Source organism: Gekko japonicus, unplaced genomic scaffold, assembly GCF_001447785.1.
Source record: "Gekko japonicus isolate JY-2015 unplaced genomic scaffold, Gekko_japonicus_V1.1 scaffold306, whole genome shotgun sequence".
NCBI lineage: Eukaryota > Metazoa > Chordata > Lepidosauria > Squamata > Gekkonidae > Gekko > Gekko japonicus.
Genome location: NW_015172013.1, coordinates 789,367 through 803,895, shown reverse-complemented (window position 1 = coordinate 803,895; position 14,529 = coordinate 789,367). Strand labels below are relative to the sequence as shown.

The 14,529-nt window shown below is 48.6% G+C and overlaps 1 protein-coding gene across 1 annotated transcript in view; it reads left to right on the top strand.

Annotated features, from left to right (window-relative positions):
- RAB25 (RAB25, member RAS oncogene family) overlaps positions 1-14,529 on the top strand; it is a 21,599-nt gene that overhangs the window by 5,510 nt on the left and 1,560 nt on the right. The window contains exons 2-4 of the mRNA XM_015420275.1: positions 6,768-6,963; positions 9,707-9,900; positions 12,160-12,240. Coding sequence (XP_015275761.1) covers positions 6,768-6,963; positions 9,707-9,900; positions 12,160-12,240 — 471 coding nt within the window. The remainder of the gene's footprint in view (positions 1-6,767; positions 6,964-9,706; positions 9,901-12,159; positions 12,241-14,529) is intronic.

Sequence of the window (14,529 nt, the reverse complement as noted above, 5' to 3'; positions counted from 1 at the left end):
CACCATAAACCAGCTGGGACTTGACAGCACTTTCTGGATTCTAAGCAAACCGCTTTCCCGGTGCGACGTTTGTTCTTTTGCCCAGCGTGCAGCTTAAGTGGGAGTTGGCAGGGAGCTAGAAACTTGACAGTTTCATTCAGCTTTGCTCCTCACCTACAACACACTCCTGGTGCTGATCTTCCCGATATGGTTGGATTAGCAGTAGGAGGGTTTGACATCCAGCCCGGAGATTCCAGCGTGTCAAATTGGTGAGTCAGTCTCCTACTGAAATATTGCAAGCGCTGGAGAAAGAATATACCTGGGAGCTAAACAGCTACCATGGGTAGAAGGTGTTCTGGTGAAAAGGGCATCTGCCTGCCCCTGGGAAAGTTCCCTGTATGCTTACACACCATGTCCCGTAGTGGCGCATGTAGAAAAGGGCTGGGGAAGAGCCTAATGCGGTTCTTGGCAAGCCAGGACTGGAGGTGAGGTTGTGCAAAGAGATGGAAACAACAGACAAGGAAATGGCAAAGTGTTAGTCTGGCCTGGGAGGGAGGGAGGGAGGTAAGTAAACAAGCTGCTTGAATGGGAAGAAGGATAAACCAGGCCTCCGCCTAGTAGTCGCTACCACCTGGAGATCTCCCGCTATTACAATTGATCTCCAGTTTGGTGTAGTGGTTAAGTGCGCGGACTCTAATCTGTGGGAACCGGGTTTGATTCCCCACTCCTCCACTTGCAGCTGCTGGATGACCTTGGGCAAGCCATAGTTGTGTCAGAGAGGTTCTTGAAAGAGCAGTTATGTCTCAGAACTCTCTCAGCCCCACCTACCCCACAGGGTGTCTGTTGTGGAAAGGGGAAGGGGAAGGAGTTTGTAAACCGCTCTGAGACTCCAAGTGAAGGGCGGGGTATAAATCCTATCTCTTCTCTTCCAAACAACCAAGATTCCCCTGGAGAAAACAGCTGCTTTGGAAGGGTGGACTCTATGGCACTATGTCCTGCTGAGTTCCCTCCCCAAACACCAGCCTCCACCTTGGGATGCCATCCTCCAGGTGGGACTTGGGGATCCTCTGGAATTACAGCTCTTCTCTGACCTACAGAGATCAGTTCCCCTGGAGAAAATGGATACTTTGGAGGGTAGGGGTCTATAGCATTTTACCCCACCCTACTGTGGTCCCTGTCCTCCCCCAGCTCCATCCTCAAATCTCCAGGAGTTTCCCAGCTTGGATCCGGCAACCCTACCTCCACCCCAAAAATCTCCAGGTATTTCTCAACAAAAAAGCTGGCAGCTATTGGGGGGGGGGGACATGCAGATCTGCCCTCGCAGAGGAGGTAGAGTTTGTACCTGAATAAAACTTGGTCTTAAAGGTGCTACTGGACTGCTTTGGACCGGGGGGGCTCTGCAATTTACCTAGCTGCTTCTTGCTCTGACTGAGGGCTGCTGGGAGCAGGGGGTGGGGCTTGTTGCATGCGCCCGCCCCCTGGGCTCTTTACCGTTGGAGCTCCACTCCTGTGCGCTCCTGCAGGAAATGACCCCTGACCCTAATGCAAAGAATATTTATCATCATCATCGAATCATAGAGTTGGAAGGGACCGCCAGGGTCATTGAGTCCAACCCCCTGCACAGTGCAGGAAACTCATAAATATTACAAAATTTCACTAGTATTATTAATTAATTAATTGCCCTATACCTGCCTAGGCAGGGCTCTGTGTGATATACAAGAAGAAGAAGAAGAGGAGGAGATTGGATACCCCGCCCTTCACTACCCAAAGGTGTCTCAGAGTGGCTTACAAACTCCTTTCCCTTCCCCTCCCCACAACAGACACCCTGTAAGGTAGGTGGGGCTGAGAGAGCTCTGACAGAAACTGCTCTTTTTCAAGAACAGCTCTTATCAGAACTGTGGCTTGCCCAAGGCCATCCAGCCAGGTGCAAGTGGAGGAGTGGGGAATCAAACCCGGTTCTCCCAGATTAGAGTCCGCCCACTTAACCACTACACCAAACAAAAGGCATGAAGCCATTAAACAAATATACAAAACATTAAAAATCCAATCACAATAGAATTAAAAAAGAAAACTAAAACCAGATTTTAAAAAGTCCAAGATGGCATCCCTAGACATTTCATTCCAGTTCTTGACTGTCTGACCACTTCTGGGCAGGGAAGAGGAAGCACAGGCTCAGAGTTGGTTTTGGGTGGTTTTTTTAAAATTTAAGTACTAAATTTTACTAAAGTACTAAAAGGCGGGGTATGTGTGAGCCGCCCTGAGCCCGTTCGCGGGGAGGGCGGGGTATAAATGCAATAAATAAATAAATAAGATGGCCGCCTGGTTTATCTTAATGTCATGGCAGATGTTGTTTGCAGGACTTTCTTTCGTGGATCAGACCCAGGTTGTTCTGCTCCTATTTTCAACAGATGGTTCTAAAAGAAGTTCACCAGCAGGGGCTGGAAAAGGTGGCCTGTTGCGTGGAGATTCCATTCAGCAATTGTGATTTACCTAACCTCCATATTGGGAGGCAGGGGGCTGTGGTGGCTCAAGTGGTTAAGACGCTGAACTGCAGACTGGAAGGTTGGTACTTCAGCAGTTTGAGCCCCGCGTGCCACATGACGGATGGAGCTCCCGTCTCTGGCCCCAGCTCCTGCCAACCTAGCAGTTCGAAAGCAAGAAATTGCCAGTAGATAAATAGGTACCGCTTTGGTGGGAAGGTCTCAGCATTCCCATGCGCCTTGGCATTTAGTCATGCCGGCCACATGACCATAGAAATGTCGGCTGGCTCTTTGGCTTGGAAATGGAGATGAGCACTGCATCCCTAGAGTCGAATTTGACTGGCTTTCAAGCAAGCGAAACCTTTACCTTTAACCTATATTTGGAGGCAGTCTACCTTTGTGAACACCATGGTCAGAGGAAGTCTACCTTTCTTGAGTACTGGAGGAGTTGTTTCCTTCATGTCCAGGCTTGACTTGGTGGTAGCAGATTTTTGTTCTAGACAGATTCTTTGCAGTGACCCTGCGTGGCTACTCCCAAAGCAAATGCCTCAAAAGAACTATTAAGTGTGTCTAAAAAGTACATTAAATATAGATGGCTGTGAGCCTGCAGCCCTTAAAAGAGAACTGCCTACTGCATCTCTGTGTGATTCAGTGCTCTGGCCTGCCGTTCTTCCAACATGCCTCTGTTTGGATGCCAGTCATTCTGCAGCAAGTCTGTTTGGCTCCCCCAAGGTCCCTGAAGATTCCTCCTAATACAAGAAGGAAAAATCCCCCAGCTCTTGAAGACCACCCTGTTGTATCTCTGCATGACTCACAGCTCCCTCTTTCCAGTGGACCTGTGCTGGAAGGGGGTCATTTTGCCACATCTGTGCATCAGTTCTGTTTGGATCAGAGGCAGAATGACTGAACCCCTCCCACATGGAAGGCTGCCCAGTGTGTCTCTGTGTGGCTTCTTGTTCTGGTGTTAAAAGTAAAGGTAAAGGTTTCCCTTGCTTGAAAGCCAGTCAAATCCATCTCTAGGGGGTGGTGCACATCTCCATTTCCAAGCCGAAAAGCCAGCACTGTCAGAAGACATTTCTGTGGTCATGTGGCTGGCATGACTAAACGCTGAGGCGTTACCTTCCCACCGAAGCAGTGCCTATTTATCTACTTGCAGTTTCTTGCTTTCAAATGGTTAGGTTGGCAGGAGCTGGGGCCAGAGACAGGAGCTCACTCCGTCACATGGCACCAGGGTCTCGAACTGCCGAACTACAGAGCTTCTGGTCTGCAGGCTCAGCATCTTAACCTCTCCTTCCAAACCTGGCTGCGTGACCGGTGTAACCAGCCAACAGGGGTGGGCAGATACCTCCAAGGAAAAGCAATTCTGATAGATTCCAGAAAGGAACATGGGGTGGCTGCAGTGTATCTCTTCATGTGGAGTAGAATTTCCCTCCCCCCGCCCCTGCACAGGAGACCAAATATCCCCTGAAATCCTGTTCTTGAAGGTTTCCTGGCCAAGCCCTTCTTTACTCAGTGGTGTGGGCGATTCTCTGCTTGCTGCAAGCTGCATTCATTTAATCGGCAATAGTCTCTCCTGCGTTGGCTTTGGAAGGAGGGTGTTTGTGTGTGTGTGTGTGTGCGTGTATTTATCCTGTGCATGTTTACTCAAATTTATTTTATTAAAATATTTCTATCCCACCTTCCCTCCTGGCTCAAATCCACTTGCAGGCCACCGTTAAAAAGCTACAATTTAAACCCAATAGATTAAAACTCCAGATACCCCCCTCCCCATCCCAAGAGTCAGTTTGGTGTAGTGGTTAAGTGCGCAGACTCTGATCTGGGATAACCGGGTTTGATTCCCCACTCCTCCACTTGCACCTGCTGGATGACCTTGGGCAAGCCATAGTTCTGGCACAGCTGTTCTTGAAAAAGAGCAGTTTCTGTCAAGAGCTCTCTCAGCCCCACCTACCTCACAGGGTGTCTGTTGTGGGGAGGGGAAGGGAAAGGAGTTTTTAAGCCGCTCTGAGACACCTCTGGGTAGTGAAGGGTGGGGCATAAATCCAATCTCTTCTTCTCTTCAAATGCTTGCAGTTTATACCCCATTAAAAGCTTTAGTGAACAAAATGGCCTTGCAGTGCTTCCTGAAGTTTTCTAAAGATGGCGTTCCCCTCGCCTCCCGAGGGAGCCTGTCCTACAAAATGGGAGGGATGACGGGAAAGACACAGGCTCTCTGGTTGATGCCTGGTGGGCTGCTTCAAGTGGGTGGGGGGGACAGCCGGTTTGAAAAGATGGTTGGTGCTCTGGCCGAGAACACCTTCTGTCCCAGCTTTCTTAGAGTTTGTTAGCCAACCCGGCCACATGGATCCACGCTTTTGTAATCTTGCAGCAGGATTACTGTAATGCATTCTACATTCGGCTGCCTTGAAGACAACCACCCAGAAGCTGCAGCGGGTTTCAGGGTGCAGGAACCCAGTTATAGCCTGGGGCTAGCCAATGGGAACTAACTTGGGTGACGTAGGCACGGTGTGTAATGTCACTTTTGGTGACATTGGCACATCGGGGGCAATGTTTCCAGCTCCCAGAGCGTCCCCCCTATCCCCCGCTGGTGTCTTGAAGGGACCTCATCAGAGTATCGTGCCATAGAGTCCACCTCCAAAGCAGCCATTTTCTCCAGGGGAATTGATCTCTGTCATGTGGAGATCAGTGGTAACGGTGGAGGATCTCCAGGCCCTGCCTGGAGGTTGGCAGCCCTATCTGTAGCACCATGTATACTGCTTGGAATGCTCTGCAGTGCTATCTAAATGCTGCTTGTGCCTAGCCATATTTATTCATTCATTCATTCAATTTGTATCCCACTTCATTCCCCACAAGCAGGGCTCTGGGCAGCTTCCAACAAGCAGACAGACAACAATTTTCAACATTCTACAGTTTTAAAGTCTATATCAGTTAAAACTTAAACGTCATTCCTACATCAGATGGTGCCCTAATATCCATCGCAAGCGAACACCTGGGGCAGCCGGCAAGGAAAAAGGGGAAAAGAAAAGGGGGCGCTAATTGGAGCTTCCTGACGGTCTTCCATGGTGGCCCAACATACCTGGCCAGGATTGCCTTTTTGAGCCGTTTGCCAGGGGACATTGTTTCCTTTTTAGTGACTTATGGCTTCTTGTCTTTTTTCCTTTTCATAGCAATGGGGGGGGGGGAAGTGCCATGTTAATTGCTGTGAAGTCTTTGGGGCGTGAAATCACCGCTATAAATAAATTGATTAGGAGAATTTGGCAGTGGGGAAGGAAGAGCTGGCAGTCCTGGTGGCAGACATGGGGTGAAATGCAAGGCCAAAGTAAAGAAACCAGGAAAGGAGTACAGTGACAGCTGAAGGGGGGGATAAGGGAGGGTAATGGAGGCAGACTGGCCCTTTAACTTACCAGGGAAGTGTCTTGTGAGCCACTGCTCTGGAAAGCCCCAGGCAGCTAACAACACCCCAGTCTGTTCCTGGTAGAGTAGGGTGGGACAGACTCCTTAATCCCTGAAGCCTTTAAAGGAGAGACAGTACAGTACATTAGACTAACCACAGGCTGCTCTCCTCCAAAGCATTTGTTCCCTGGCTTTCTAGCTGCAGGGACTCCCTTTCCCCAAGAACATAAGAAGAGCTCTGCTGGATCAGACCAGTGGTCCATCCAGTCCAGCATCCTGTCTCACACAGTGGCTTCAACCAGTTCCTCTTGACAACAAGGCATAGAGGCTGTGGCCTTCCCCTGATGTTGGCTCCTCCTGGCACTGGGATTCAGAAGTTGACTGCCTCTGGACGTGGAGGTTCCAAACCGATTCTTCCGCTGAGGAATCCCTGGGTTGGGAGTTTCCTTGGTCGCATACAAATTGCACGGGGTGCAAAGTGTATCTTGTTGGCCTTGGAAACCTGGCACCTTTTCAGAAATGGAAATAGGGACATGCAAGAGATGAGCAGAGGTGGTTTGCCATTGCCTGCCTCTGTGTAGCAACCACAGTCTTTTCGTCCAAGTACTAACCAGGGACAAACCTGCTTTGCTTCCAAGCTCTCTCACTAGCGTGGGCTATCTTAACTACTGCATATATGGACTTTTCGTGAATTCTACCCCGTGCATGTGTTTTGCATCTTAATAGTATGTCCATTTTGTTTATCATTGTTTTATTGATACGGGATGTTACTTTATTGTTCACTGTTTTGGATAATTTCTTTAAAAATGTTTTGTTGATTATTTTCCATCTTTGAAATGAATACAGAAAACCTCTCTGTGTGGAAGTCTTAAAACAAGCGTGTTGAATGAAACAGCCTTTTTTTGCATCTTCTTCCAGTGGTCTTGATTGGAGAGTCCGGAGTTGGGAAGACCAACCTCCTTTCCCGTTTCACTCGCAACGAGTTCAACCACGACAGTCGCACCACCATTGGGGTTGAGTTCTCCACCCGCACCATTATGGTGGGAAATGCCCTGGTGAAAGCACAGATCTGGGACACGGCCGGGCTGGAGCGTTACCGTGCCATCACCTCTGCGTAAGCCTAAATGTAACCCGGTGTTATGGGAGCTGCAGGGAGAAATTCAGCAGTAAATCAGGAAGTGTCTCGCTTTCTGCAAACTATGCAAAACTGAAGAACAAAGTTTGAGTCCAGTGGTACCTTTAAAACCAACAAAGTTTTGTTCAAGGTATAAGCTTCCATGCACGCATACTTCCTCAGATACAGTAAAACAGAATTTCCTCAACCATTACATATAGGAAAAGAGAGGGTGTGGGTGGGGTTGCCAGGAAGTTAGAATCAAATTGCACAAGTAATTGGGCAATTATAGCTGAGATTGGATTAAGACAGTTGTAAAGTTCAACAAAGGAGCTGCGGTGGCTCAAGTGGTTAAGACGATGAACTGCAGGCTGTGGAAGGTCAGTAGTTCAGCAGTTCGAGACCCGAGTGTGCCGCATGACGGAGTGAGCTCCCGTCTCTAGTTCCAGCTCCTGCCAACCTAGCAGTTCGAAAGCAAGAAATTGCAAGTAACAGCGTTCCGTGCGCCTTGGTGTTTAGTCATGCCGGCTACATGACCACGGAAACGTCTTCGGACAGCGCTGGCTCTTCAGCTTTGAAACGGAGTTGAGCACTGCAACCCTAGCGTCGGATTCAACTGGCCTTCGAGAAAGGGAACCTTTACCTTTAAAGTTCAACAAAGTTCAGTTCTGGATATAAGCGAGAACTGATAGACTTAGCATGTGTAGATATACCTGAAGGAGTGTACATCTACACGTGCAAAGTCTCTCAGTTCTTGCTTATATCCAGAACTGAACTTTGTTGGTCTTGAAGTTGCCACTGGACTCAAAACTTTGTTCTCACATTTGTTGGTTAACTCTTGTATTTGTATGCTAATTTACTGCCATTCACAGATCTTACCAATCGCCTTAATCCAATCTCAGCTATAATTGCCCAGTTACTTATGCATCTTGATTCAAACTAGCCCTTCCTGGCCCCCCCCCCCTTTCTATATGTAATGGCTGAGGAAATTCTGTCTCACTGTATCTGAGGAAGTGTGTTTGCACATGAAAGCTTATACCTTGAACAAACCTTTGTTGGTCTTAAAGGTGCCCCTGGACTCAAACTTTGTTCTGCTGCTTCAGACCAACACGGCTTCTCACTTGAATCTATGCAAAACTGAATTATTCAAGAGGGCTTTTCTACACCGGCAATAGGGTAGCACTGTACAAAAGGCCTCACAAAGTTACTTGGATAAATTATTGGGGACTGTGGTCTGTGCTACAGAGTATAGTTTGCTGTGGGTTGGATCCTATTGTGTAATTTTGCATCATTTAGGTCCCTGCCACACGGCAGGAAAAACAACGGCCTAAATGCAGCTAATCTGAGCCGCACCAAAATAGAGATGCCGCGGCGGGATCCCACAGATCTCCTGAGCCGCGGCGCCTTTTCTCCCCGGCACGATCAGATGCCGGGGAGAAAACACAGTCCGGACGGGGAGGCTGCCGGACTGCCTGATCGCACCCGTTTGCTGCGCCCCCGATCCATCCCTCTCCCGGCCCAAAACCTCTCGTGTGACCGGGGCCTTAATGTATCCTGTTAACACTTGGCTTCAGTCCTGTCTCTAGATTTCTGATTGGTTCTACAACCCAAATCCTCTGTCATTGTCTACGGAATGTCCCATCTTGTTGACTGTATTGACTCACTCTGTGTAATCCACCTTGAATCCCAGTGAGAAAGGTGGACTATACGTCATGTAAATATAACAAACAAACAAATAAATTATGTGCCACTGCCACAAATTTACTAGGTGACCTTTGGCAAGTCACTGCCTCTCATCCTCAGCCTTTCTGCCTGCAATGTGGGAAGAATGATATTGAACTTACGTTTATCAGGGCTCTTTCTGAGAACACGTGATAGACTTTGTTCTCTCTATGTGTGTCTTTTAATGCTAAATCGTGTTGTTCTGTAGTAGGGAGGGGCTGTGGCTCAGTGCAAGAGCCTCTGCTTTGCATGCAGAAGGTACCAGGTCCAGTCCTTGGCATCTCCAGCTGGAAGGACCAGGCAGGTGGTGATGTGAAAGACCTCTCTGCCTGAGACCCGGGAGAGCTGCTGCTGAGTTAAACTGGTGGGAGAGGTTTTCGGGCTTGGTTTGGTTTTTAACCAAAGGGGAAACAGAGATGGAAGATCTGGAGGGAGGGAGGTGAGGACTGAGGAACTAACCAAAGCAAAGAGGTGAGGATGGAGCCTCCCAAGGTGCTGGATCACTAGAGGAAGATCTTCTCTGTTCTTCTCTTTACCTGCCCCTGTTGACCTCTAGTTCTCCTCCCAGGGCTCTTTTTGTAGAAAAAGCCCAGCAGGAACTCATTAGCATAATAGGCCACACCCAACAGCAGGAACTCTTTAGCATATTGGGCCACACCCCTGACAGCACAGCTCATTAGCACATTAGGCCTCACCCCCATGTTGCCAGAAGTGTGGTCATCCAGCCACACAGCCACCTTTTGCTTGTTATTCTGTTTACCTTGTCTGTTGTCAAAACCCAGGGCCTTTTTTTGTAGCAGGGACTCCTTTGCATGTTAGGCCACACACCCCTAATGTAGCCAGTCCTAATGAGTTTCTGGTGTTGGGTGTGGCCTATTATGCTAATGAGTTCCTGCTGGGCGTGGCCAACTTGGGAGCCAGCCGGAACTCCGTGCCTGTGCGTTCCGGCCCAAAAATAGCCCTGCTCCTCACACCATTCTCTTAATCCTGTTCCTTCTCTCCTCTGTGTCTGTCATCTCAGTTACTACAGGGGAGCGGTGGGCGCCCTCTTGGTTTTCGACATCACCAAGCACCAGTCGTACGATGTGGTGGAGCGCTGGCTGAAGGAGCTCTATGACCACGCCGAAGCCACCATAGTTGTGATGCTGGTCGGCAACAAGACAGACCTGGCCCATTCCCGAGAGGTTCCAACGGAGGAGGCCAAAATGTATGCAGGTAGGGGCAGGCCTTTAGGAAGTTCTGTGTTTCAGAGAGTGGCGGCCCTAAGGATTTGTTCCCTCACGTCTTTCCGTGCATCTGTCTCTGAAGAACTTTTTTTCTTCAGCATGTGTAGACATCACACTCGGGAACAGCGACAACATGGAATTCAGGCAACTTGCTGGGTAACCATAGCAACCAAAATGCCAAAATGGTCAGCAACAGGAAGAGCTGGTGAAAGCAGAGCATGTGTGTGGGGGGAGTAGGAGCGGGGAGAGGGGGAGCAGTTTCCTTCCCTCATGAGCCTTGTGGGTCTTGTACATAATAGCCAAAGGCTCTTCTCCATGTGGAGATAGACAAATCTGCCAAATGGAACCAGCCATGACTACAATATAGGTAAAGGTAAAGGTTCCCTTGCTCGAAAGCCAGTCGAGTCCGACTCTAGGGTTGCGGTGCTCATCTCTGTTTCAAAGCCAAAGAGCCAGCGCTGTCCGAAGACATTTCCGTGGTCATGTGGCCGGCATGACTAAACACCAAGGCGCACGGAACGCTGTTACCTTCCCACCAAAGTGGTCCCTATTTATCTACTTGCAATTTCTTGCTTTCTAACTGCTGGGTTCTGCAAACCCTCTTCACACTTGGGAAGAGTGGCGAGCAAACAACGAGGGGGTAGAGAATCAGACCGGCAGGAGAAATAGGCCACAGTGGCATGGTGGATGGGGGGGGGATGCAAGGTGATGAATGAAAGTGGGAAATGGGATTTCCTTTCTGACACCAGTCCTCATAGGCCCTCCCTTGTGTATGTAGATGTTTACCCCACAAGGACGGGATTGTGTGGTTTCCACATTCCCTTTGGGGCTTCCAATACAACACAGCAGCAATGGGTTTTCCGAGGGGGGGTTTCCCCTCATTTTTCCTGCTGCAGTTCCCCATGGTGGCTATAAAGGTAAAGGTTCCCAGGACAAACCCATTCTAAGTGTATGTACAGGAACGGAACTAAAAAGAATCGGAAAGATCCCCCCTGACGAAGCTGCATGCAATTATTGTATGACATTGTGCATAGAATAGCCAGGAGATCCTAAGATTGTCTGGCAATCACAAGTTCAAGCTCTTTTTAGCGTTATGCACCACTAGGTGGTGAGCTAGACTTGCTTTTTAAGGCAAGAGACATTTCAGAGGAGGGTTGCCATTGCATGCCTCTGGCTCCCGGCCCTGGTATTCTTTGGAGGTCTCCCATCCAAATACTAGCCAGGGCCAACCCTGCTTAGCTTCTGAGATCTGACAGGATCAGGTTAGCCTCTGTGTCTTAATTGCTGTGGTGGGCTTTCTCAGGAAAGCTTCTTCAAGTATTGTTTATGACCTCCTCCTTCCCTTGAAGTCCTCTTGTGTTTTGTTTTGCCTAAAAACTCATGGGGAAAATACTCTAGTTGCTTGACACTTATCAGGGATGTGCAACCCGACTCCCAGTCAGATGTAGGGGGGGCTCACTTTAGAAGAGAAGAGATTGGATTTATACCTCATCCTTCACTACCCAAAGGAGTCTCAGAGCGGCTTACAAACACCTTTCCCTCCCCCTCCCCACAACAGACACCCTGTGAGGTAGGTGGGGCCGAGAGATCTCTGACAGAAACTGCTCTTTTTCAAGAACAGCTGTGCCAGAACTATGGCTCATTCACTCGCGCTGTGAGGGTAGAGAAAGAGCTCCTGATTTCCCTCCCACCCTGCTTTTGCCAGTGGAAACAGCAGAGTAGGGGGCTTTCTGCCCCTTTTCTTTGGCTCTATGTGTCCCAGGAAGAACATGTGAAGTCAGAGAAATGGTGCAAAAAAAGACACACACATCCCATGGCCTGTTTCCACTGGCAAAAGCAGAGGTGGGAGGGAACCTGGAGGAACCTTCTCCCCCCCCAACAGTGCTCCCACACAGCACCAAGTGAGTGAGAGGTCTAAACAATATGCATTTTATCTATTTTGTAATCATTTTAGCTCTGTTTTTAACAGTTTTTCTCAAGTTGTTTTAATGACGTATGCTTGAGAGAAAGGTTGGTTTTAATAGGTTTTACAATGTAATTTTTATCATGTCTGCTTGCCGCGGTTAGCCGCCTTGTTGGCCTTTGTAAGGGTAGAAAGGCGGGATATAAATTTTGAATAATAAGGTGTGTTCCTCTGATGTGCATCTGGCTGTGAGTCTGGTTGTGCTCCCATGACCCAGCACATGTCAGACATATTGGGGCTGTCAGCAGAGATCAGGTAGTGTTTCACTGTTTACTCCTCTCACAGAAAACAACGGCCTGCTCTTTGTGGAAACTTCGGCACTGGACTCTACAAACGTGGAACTGGCTTTTGAAACTGTTTTGAAAGGTATGTGGGCGGGTGGTGCTGCCAAACTGAGATGGTTGGGTTCATATTACCATTCAGTTGGCCTTTGTAAGGGTAGAAAGGCGGGACATAAATTTTGAATAATAAGGTGTGTTCCTCTGATGTGCATCTGGCTGTGAGTCTGGTTGTGCTCCCATGACCCAGCACATGTCAGACATATTGGGGCTGTCAGCAGAGATCAGGTAGTGTTTCACTGTTTACTCCTCTCACAGAAAACAACGGCCTGCTCTTTGTGGAAACTTCGGCACTGGACTCTACAAACGTGGAAGTGGCTTTTGAAACTGTTTTGAAAGGTATGTGGGTGGGTGGTGCTGCCAAACCGAGATGGTTGGGCTCATATTACCATTCAGAGGAGAACAAACAACACTTCTCCCTCAGGGAATTTTAGGGCTGCCAAGCTCCAGGTGAGACCTGGAGATCTCCAGACTGCAGGGATGAGTTCTTGTGGAGAAATTGGCTGCTTTGCAGAGTGGACTCATTGGCAGAGTGGACTCAATCCGCTGAAGTCCGGCCCCTCCCCTCCCCTGCTGGTGGATCTCCTGATGGCACCTGGGTTTTGGCCACTGTGTGACACAGAGTGTTGGACTGGATGGGCCACTGGCCTGATCCAACATGGCTTCTCTTATGTTCTTAACCTTGCCCTCCCTAGGCTGCATCCTCAAATCTCTAGGAATTTCCAAACCCAGAGTTGGCAACCCTAGGGAAAGCCTTTGTGAAAGCCAGTGTGTGCTGGGAGTGATGTCATCACATTGGTGCTGTCTGGTGATGCTCAGATATTTGGGTAAAAACTCTATGGTAGAAGTAATTTTTACCATAGAGTTTTTGCCCAAATGCCAGAGCATTGCAGGGACAACCCAGCATTATGGCATCACTTCTAGTACATGCCGGAAAGCTAATTCTTGTTTGTCTGCGGGACTGCATTTTTGTAAGGCGTGGGTACAGAAAGTTGTCCATAAAATTCTAGCTAGCTTCTGAGCTTTGTAAAGCTGCCCCCAGCTGGATGTCAGCCAAAAATGTGCGGGGATATGAGACTCTCTAGAATATGTTCAGTGCTCTCCTCACAACTGCACATGACAGGAAAATATCAGTAGTGGTAGTTATCTAGGGTTGCCATTCTCCAGGTGGTGGCTAGAGATTTCCTGAGATTACAATGGATCTCCAGGCAACAGAGATCTGTTCACCTGGAGAAAATGACAGCTTTGGTGGACTTTACGGCATTATACTCCATTGAAGCCCCTCCCCTCCCCAAACCCCGCCTTCCTCAGGCTCCACCCCCAAAATCTCCAGGTATTTCCCAACACACAGCTGGCAACCCTAAGTCCATTTCTGATTTTTAAACAGAAGAAGTCCTGAAGTTCTGAAAACGGGCTTCTTTCGATTGATGCTAACGTATTTCAATTGCCCCCAAACCTAGGATTAAATCTAGGCTGCCTAATGTGCATACTATGCAAATGGTTTGCTAATTGTGCAGATCAAACATGTGCCTTGTCTACCGTTCACTTTGTGTCTGCTACTAGCAATAGTCACTAGAAACTGGAGAAGGATCGAAGCAAGCATTTCCCCTCCCTGGTAATTTGCTTATGCCACGGTTTGCTCATTCTCTGTAATAGTTGCCAGCCTGCAGGTGGTGCCTGGAAAGCTCCTGGAATTACCACTGATCTCCAGACTGCAGAGATCAGTTCCCCTGGAGGAGAAGGCTGCTTTGCAGGGTGGACTCTATGGTATTATACCCCACCAAAGTCCCTTCTGTCCCCAAACCCCATCCTCCCCAAGATCTACCACTAAACCTCCAGGAATTTTCCAGCCTGGAATTGGCAAGTATAGCAAAGCTGGGTGGGGCAAGATGCTAGCCAAAGTTGTATGACTTCCTTCATTGGGTAGAACAACAGGAGGAGGGAGCATCTTTGTTTTTCACTGAATGGGCAGGATGCTGCCTGGAAATTTTGCCTCCTATCTCTGGATCTACAGGGATTAGAGGCTTAGGGTTTTTTGTTTTGTTTTTAAATAAAGTTGAGAAACCATTAAGGTTGCCAGCAGTCTGGGGGAAAATGTCCTGCCCTTTTATTTGATGTGTGGAAATCGGCAGCTGAAGCTTTGCTTGGCATGGCAGTAATAACATCATCTGGTAAATAACATCTGATTAGGCCTCTGTTAAAGGTTGGATCCAGCCAGCTTTTTCAAACCATCTCACCCAATTCCCTTCCTTATTACAGCCTCCGCCTCACATGGGTTTTATCCATACAAATCCCATGAACCCCAGCATAGTTTTTT